Here is a 7,297-nt window from a genome sequence, read left to right as displayed (position 1 = left end):
GGCGAAAAAAGCAAAAAGAGATTATTGACGAGTGTGTCAATGGAAACGTGCCCACAACCCGATGCATCAACAGAAACACATGAGAACAGTCCTAACGCTCATACGCCGAGTGAAGCCGAAGTAGATGCATGACAAGTTGAAGTAATAGCCTCTTGTTGAGCTGATAAACCCATATTCTGAATCATTAGTCCCACATCCAACAATGAGGCACAGTATAATCACAAGGCACACCGCTTTGAACTGAAATCGTGTCTCTTTCAGGATATAATAGTCATTTCTCAGGGAAGAGCGGCATACAAGCAAGCAAAACAATGCCGTGGTGGGACCCCAAGATGGCCGCCAGAGTTTGTTGTGGTCACGTGAGTGAATACGCTCTATAGGGATAATAGCAGATCCCCCAAAAGATAGCATAGTCCGACTAAAGCAAGATTCGAATTATACCATCATGTAAACGCACTTGTTGCATTGGTGTGAACTTTTATGAGGTTATTTTGTATTACTCTACTGGTTACTTTTGATTTAATTAATTTAAGTGTCTGAGTTTTGGGCGGGTAACTGCTTTAATGGATGTGCAGAGAAGGGTGTACAATTCTAACATTGCTTTCTGGTCTGAACACTGGGTTTTCATGGATTAAGTTCGCAAATAAAATTGGTCAGATTTGCAGAAATGAGATCTGCTCTAATCAAAAGTTTTTTGCCAGAAATTCTGCCAATTATCTACGAAGCCGGCATTGTTTGCTGACACTCGACAACCAGCGGTGGAATGATATGCGGCAATACATCTCTCATTCACCTAATCTTAGTAATATTACTGACTGCTTCAACAGGTTGTGTAGTTGAACCGTCACTATAACCCTTTTATAAATGTCTTTAAAATCTATCATAATCATTTTATTTTTACTGTACCATATTAAATAATTTAGAAGTAACATACGTTATTAATTCATCCATATTTCTGCACAAAACAAACATACACCAAGTTTGAAGTGTGTTTATTAAAGGGTATTAAAATTTCATTGGTGATTTTCAAGTTTCAAAACAAGAATGACATCAAATCTGCCTTGATGTAGGCAGGCGGCTTTGAACGACTGAAGCAAAGCTTAATGTGTATAGATCACATAGATACAGGATGGGTTTTGCTTTTTATTATCTATTTAAAATGCTAACAAATCCATTTCATTTCAATAATTGAACCAGATCCCTGGGAACAGTATATTAAGACGACAGTGTAGGCTTTACTATCTCTTAAAACAAAAATATTTGAGACGTTAGTGCTGCAATGGAAAACTTATATGCTGTCAACAAACAACAAAAGGAAACTTCAGTTCCGAGACATCAGTGAACCATGCATGCCTGACCCGAAAAGGTCCTTTTCCTTTTTAGTGAGTGAGGTTGGAATAAGTGGCACAAATGCATCAGCCATATTGATAAGTGTGCTGCTGTGCAGAGGCAAGTTGTCTAATTTAAAATAGTTTCAATTTATTCTTTTATTTTGAATATTTCCAATAAATGTTTTTTTAATGTCACTGGAAATCATTTCTATAAATGATGGTCTTAGCACCGTCATGAACATGTAATAAAAGCATGTTTGCACCTTTTTAGAGTGCAATACTCTTGCAGCTATTAACTGTACCTCAATGACAGGATTCATCAAGTAAAATAATAAAACCATCACAAGTGCACAAAAAGCTTAAGACTAACACACACTACCCATTGGAAAGTGAACACATGTAACCAGGGATCATTTGTCATTTAAGGCATACAAGTGTCAAAGGGCTCAAAAATGATTGCAGTAGTTATCAGTTCTGGTAGCTCATCAGCATTCGATGAGATTATCGATTTCATGGTTTGCAAAGTTCTATTTTTATTCGGCGGCAAACAATGCTGTAAAATCCCTTTGCATGATAAACATTCATCACACCCAGGCAGCGGAATGTGGCTTCATTCTAAAGGACACAGATTAAAAAATGTGCTTTCTAATATGTTTGTGAACATTTTTGTCGTTTTCGAAATAAATTTTATGGACTCTTCCAAATCAACACGGTTGTCATGGAACTATGTCATCCCCCAAGCTGAGCATCAAATAGTTATTTCTGAAGACCAAACCATAACCTCAGTCAACATACTTCAACTGGTGCAACAGATCAACGTCCTCTTTTCTAAACAGATGCAGTACAATTGGCTGGAAAATAAGTCCCAATTCAGCACTTCCGTTGAGAAGCAGAAAGGAAAAACACACCAACAAAAATGCATGATCATTTAAGATTTTCAAATAATGCTATTTATCCAATTTGATCAAATTAAAAATGACTACCAATAAAGTTTTGTATGCAGGCTACATCATCTAATCTCTGATACACTACCGATCTCCTGACCTAAACATACTATTTCTTGGAAAAAGAAACACAACCATGAAGAAAAATTGTCACATAATTTGAAAACACAGCACAGGTAAATAGGCAATATGTAAAAAATAATCCAGGAAGTGACAATCTTTATTGCTTGAATAAACTTAGAGTTAGTGACATTCCGACCTTCCGATCTGTAATCTTTGGCCAAAGGCTGCGTGCCCACCGGGCATTTCTTTAATAGCCACCAGAGCCAAACGGAGGCCTGTGGACTGTGGAAAATACTCCTCTGGGCCTCTAACATTGCTATGCAACTACGGTATAAAAACACACTTTTTAGCACAGTGCACTTTTACTTAAAGTGTTGGATCAGTTTGACTTTTCCTCACCTGTCACTCAAGCTGCTGAAACACAGTAAACTCCTAGCACTGTCAAACATTTAATTTCCACTGAACCCCAAAAAACTGAGGCCAGCGACCCGGTGGACACCCAGCCATGAGCCCCGCTCCATCAGTGGAAAGGCCAGCTCCTTTGCTCGTACCTCAGGGGAATTCCCACAGATTCCCGAGCTGCCCTTATTCTCCCTGAAAAGACAGGCACCTGATGCACTCGGCCGGCCAATCATACATCAAATCACAGGGCACCTCATGGAACATCAGAGTATCACAGTGTGTAGAGATGTGAGGCAAACGTCTGTTCAGTGTGGAACAGACGGGGTTTCAGATCTTTGGCTGATCTCTGCCATCCCCTTGCACATTCCACAGAAGGAAAAGACAAGGTGAAACGCAAAGACCATGCCAGAAAGCAGAGATTTGAGAGGGTGGTGGAGTTCATTTCAATCCATGCTGTGTCTTCATATTTCTAATGTCTGTCGAATTTGGTGTCATCCCACCACTCTGCTCTTCATGCCACACATAACCCCTTGAACTGCCACCCTTTATGCCCTCTCAGGGAGACAGCTGATTCCTTGCAGCAGGTAGCTCCTCTTTATCTGCAGAGTCTGAAGCCTGAGGTGCCATCTGGGCCAGTGGGCTGGCGGATCACATGGTTGTTTGGACGAACTGGTTCCACTGGTTGTTGCACACTCATACGAGCTGCCCTAATGACACAAGAAGAAAAGAGAAATTAATCTTACTCTTATTCACTTTTCTGTATTTCTAACTCCTTTGTGAAGTAACTGTATGTTCTTCTTTGTTGCAATGTCTTGCCTGTCCTGGGAAGGATTGTCCTGAGGTGTATCATCTGAAGACGCACTACCCAAGATCCTTCTTCGGGCTTCTGCATACTCTGCCTCCCGCTGGGCCAAAGACTTCATCTGCTGAGAGGGACGATTTGAGGATGCAAGGTTTCCTGCGGTACCGTTTGACGGACGTTTTAAAATTCTAATTCGTGGTGGGGGTGCTGCAGGCATGGAGTCATCCTGGATTACAATAGCAGTTTTAACAGGTGAGCAACCCGAACCCAAGCTGAACTTCCTGTACAGGTAAAAACACAAGGGGAATACAATTACTGGGGAAAAAAGCTTTCATGCAATCTTACCATGTATTAACATTTTTGGATGAATTGTTTCTTTGCTTACTTTGCCGCCTGATTTATTTTCAGTTTAGCCTCAATCCTTCTCTCTATTTCCTGAGGGGAAAAGCATATTTATAACAGTTGTATTACTGACAAACCAATTAAATATCATGAACCTGTATGCAATCATGTTCAGGATATTTGGATTCCTAAATTACTGACTGGTTACTGGAATCTATGAAAACATGCTTTAGATGGTTTCTATAACATACTACAATAATTATAAATCAATAATCCTTCATCATGGTATGGAATTTGTTGAACCTCACTAATATGTGATCTACAATTAAAAATGTAGACACAAGATCAAACTACATTTGTCTTTGACATTTGTTAAGACATACATTTTCCGACAGAAGTTGAAATTCATATTTAGTGTAAGGCCAATGCAAAGTGTGCATGTTAAACTGTATTCATATCTCAGTGTCATTTCAGATCAATACATTGCCAGCTGTTCATAAAAAGGATAAAATAATGCAGTCACTAACTATTAAATTCAGTTCCATAATTATAGCATTGTGTACATTGAAACAAGACACAGAAAGGCCTTTTCAGCTCATTTCTTTACATGGGATAGGGTTTAGAAACAGGATTGCTGCAATAGAACTGTCTTATAAATGAGAGTTTACCACAAACCAATCAAACTGGTTCAATCCACCTAATCTGCTCACAATATTTGCTTCTCGTCTAAATAGTATTTTAAAAAGCCCCGAACATAGTGCACTGTTGTGTCATTGCAATGATGTAAACATTCAATATGTTTTGTGAATTTCTGCACAATATACAATAATGTTGTTGAGTAACTAAAAGGACATAAAGCCAGCCTCTGTCCCGTGTCGTTGTGGGACAGCAAGGCCTGCAAGATGCAGCCAGAAAGACAAGATGATGTCTCTGATGAGAAAACTACCCGAAATAAATAACGTGTTCATATCAGGTATTTTAACGCCAGACACATCCACGGTTTCGAAAATCCTTTTATAGGAGACTGTCTGGCGGGCAAAATAACACCAAATTATAATCTCGTTAGAAAGAATAATGGTCCAACGTTAGTCGTTCTCACCCCGCTGTCCGCTGCCTCTTCCCAGCTCTCTGCGACCTCTTCATCCTCCATGTTTAACAGGACTGCTGGCTGGTTACCTCTTCGGCTCCACAACTATCTCCCACAGCGGGCATGGGACAGTGGACAGAGCTCACGCAGACCCGCACACAACCTCAATCTCCCGAGTATTTGTGCCAGATGAAGTCTGAATAAACAAATTGTCAACCCGTTGCCAGCCGCGTGTTAGCGTGCTAGCTTAATGATCTACTGAGGGCAATGCCCCAAACGTTAGCTGCCTGCTACTTTGGAAAAACGTCCACCTCGTTTAAGCAACCGACTGGTGTCGTCCACACGCCGCTCAGCCAGATATACACAATGTAAACAGGCGTTTGGGAGAGTTGACAGTGAGCTAGGGTTCAACCCTTTACGTTGATCAGTGCCCCTAAAGTAGAACCGCTACAACATGGAGGGACATTACGTTGTGTTTGCGTTAGCTTGGGTAGCGTCAAGGTGCTAGCTTCTATCACGACAACTAACCTGCCAGATAAAGTAATTTCAATCTGTCTGAGCTCATTTAACTGCATAGCGCTGTATGCTTGTCAGTAAATAGCGAGAGATAGTCGTACTCCACCACACTGTCGTTGTTTTTGATGGATGGTGGAGTAGAGCGCCGAGTATTGGATAAGGCTTGTGTTAAACATGGTGTTGTTGAAGAGAAATGCTGCGTTCATGTCTTGTGCGAGGCACTGACAGAAACACCACGGGGCCATTGGACAAACAATACACACCTAACATAATACAATTCATAAAGGCCCAAAGTTACATATTGTAATTGAACAAATGTATGATCAAAATGTATCTGGAATAGCAACTGTCTGTTTTGAGGTATCACCTAAATGCATAGTTACAACCTACAGTATTTGGTTACAACTGCTTGTAAATTACAATGGGGAAATAAACGGTAGGGACTTGAATGCAGCATCAGAATCAGAAATCCTAACATTTAATACTAAGATTTTCACATAATTTGCCTTGGTGTTTGGTCACGTGCTTACAATAAAAATAGTAAGATAAAATAAAACATAAATGCAAACAAGCTACTACAAAAAGTGAAGAATCTCAAATACAATAGAAAATAAATTGACAATATAAATGTTTTAAAAATAATATATGTATAATATATCTGTTTAAAAAAGGGAGCTTACATCTTTTTTTCACGAATTTGCTAAATATTGTCGAAGGAATGTGCAAAAGTTTATTTGTGCAATGTACTGAGATGATGGGCACTATTATAACATATTGTGACAGATGTTGAGACTTTACGTTAATTTAACACGTCCAGCCAATAATCCAAATAAATGATTTTCTGTTATTGTAATGGCTTGTTTTGATCATATGTGGATATGCATTTGATTCCAATGTACATCAGATTAAATGACATCTCGCCTATTTAATATTCATCATTGATTCAGTTTATTGTATATTTTTCAGTTTATCTCCCAAATGAACAACTACAAACAGTGTATTATATTATAATCAGGCACTTTATCATCATAAAGATATATATCAACACCTCTCTGGAGACATGCCACATACCAGCCTGCTTCAAGGCCTCCATCTTCAACTCTGTCCCCCAAAAAACTAGGATCACATGAAGTCCTTTGAACGCAGTCCTGTCCCACCTCAAAACCCTCGCCGATCCACTCCTAGACCCCACTGCAGTTCGCCTACATGAGCCAACAGGTCTGAAGAGGATGCGATCAACATGGCCCTCCACTTCATTCTCCAGCATTTGGACTTCCCAGGAATCTACGTCAGGATCTGGTTTGTGGACTTCAGCTCTGCTTTCAATGCCATCATCCTGTCTCTGCTGCACGACAAGCTCTCTCAGCTCCACGTGCCTGATTCCATCTGACAGGAAGCAGCATGTGAGGTTGGGAAAACATGTCTCAGCCTCTCGATCCATCAGCACCGGCTCCCCCAAGGCTGCACTTCAAGTCACCAGTCCATCAAGCTCCTGAAGTTTGCGGATGACACCGCCCTCATTGGACTGATCTCAGGTGGGAGTCTGATTATCTGGTGACCTGGTGCAGTCAAAACAACTTAGAGCTCAATGCTCTGAAGACAGTGGAGATGGTTGTGGACTTCATGAAGAACACCCCCCCACTCGCGACCATCACCCTGTGTGTCGCCCCTTTCGGCGCTGTGGAGTCCTTCCGTTTCCTGGGCTCCATCATTACCCAAGACCTCTAGTGGAAGATGAACATCAGCTCCATCACTAAGAAGGATCAGCAGAGCAGGTACTTCCTGAGGCAGCTGAAGAAATTGAACCTGC

General features: G+C 40.6%; 1 protein-coding gene across 1 annotated transcript; it reads right to left on the bottom strand.

Annotated features, from left to right (window-relative positions):
* Positions 1 to 976: 976 nt before the first annotated feature.
* LOC130208159 (SUZ domain-containing protein 1-like) lies at positions 977 to 5,697 on the bottom strand. Its single transcript, XM_056437137.1, has 4 exons — positions 4,984 to 5,697; positions 3,928 to 3,977; positions 3,557 to 3,823; positions 977 to 3,447 (listed from the first exon to the last, which is right to left on the bottom strand). Exons 1-4 carry the CDS (start codon positions 5,032 to 5,034, stop codon positions 3,336 to 3,338), a joined length of 480 nt encoding a protein of 159 aa, XP_056293112.1. The 5' UTR covers positions 5,035 to 5,697; the 3' UTR covers positions 977 to 3,335.
* Positions 5,698 to 7,297: the final 1,600 nt, after the last annotated feature.

This window comes from Pseudoliparis swirei, chromosome 18 (genome assembly GCF_029220125.1).
Source record: "Pseudoliparis swirei isolate HS2019 ecotype Mariana Trench chromosome 18, NWPU_hadal_v1, whole genome shotgun sequence".
NCBI classification, from domain to species: Eukaryota; Metazoa; Chordata; class Actinopteri; order Perciformes; family Liparidae; genus Pseudoliparis; species Pseudoliparis swirei.
This window is presented reverse-complemented; position numbering and strand designations above follow the sequence as displayed.

Excerpts from the sequence above, each read along its gene's own strand:
- LOC130208159 (XM_056437137.1), bottom strand. The coding sequence starts at position 5,034 with ATGGAGGATGAAGAGGTCGCAGAGAGCTGGGAAGAGGCAGCGGACAGC. Across the intron at positions 3,978-4,983 it reads AAGAGGCAGCGGACAGCGGG|GAAATAGAGAGAAGGATTGA; the intron begins GTGAGAACGACT and ends TTTTCCCCTCAG. Across the intron at positions 3,824-3,927 it reads AAAATAAATCAGGCGGCAAA|GAAGTTCAGCTTGGGTTCGG; the intron begins GTAAGCAAAGAA and ends TTACCTGTACAG.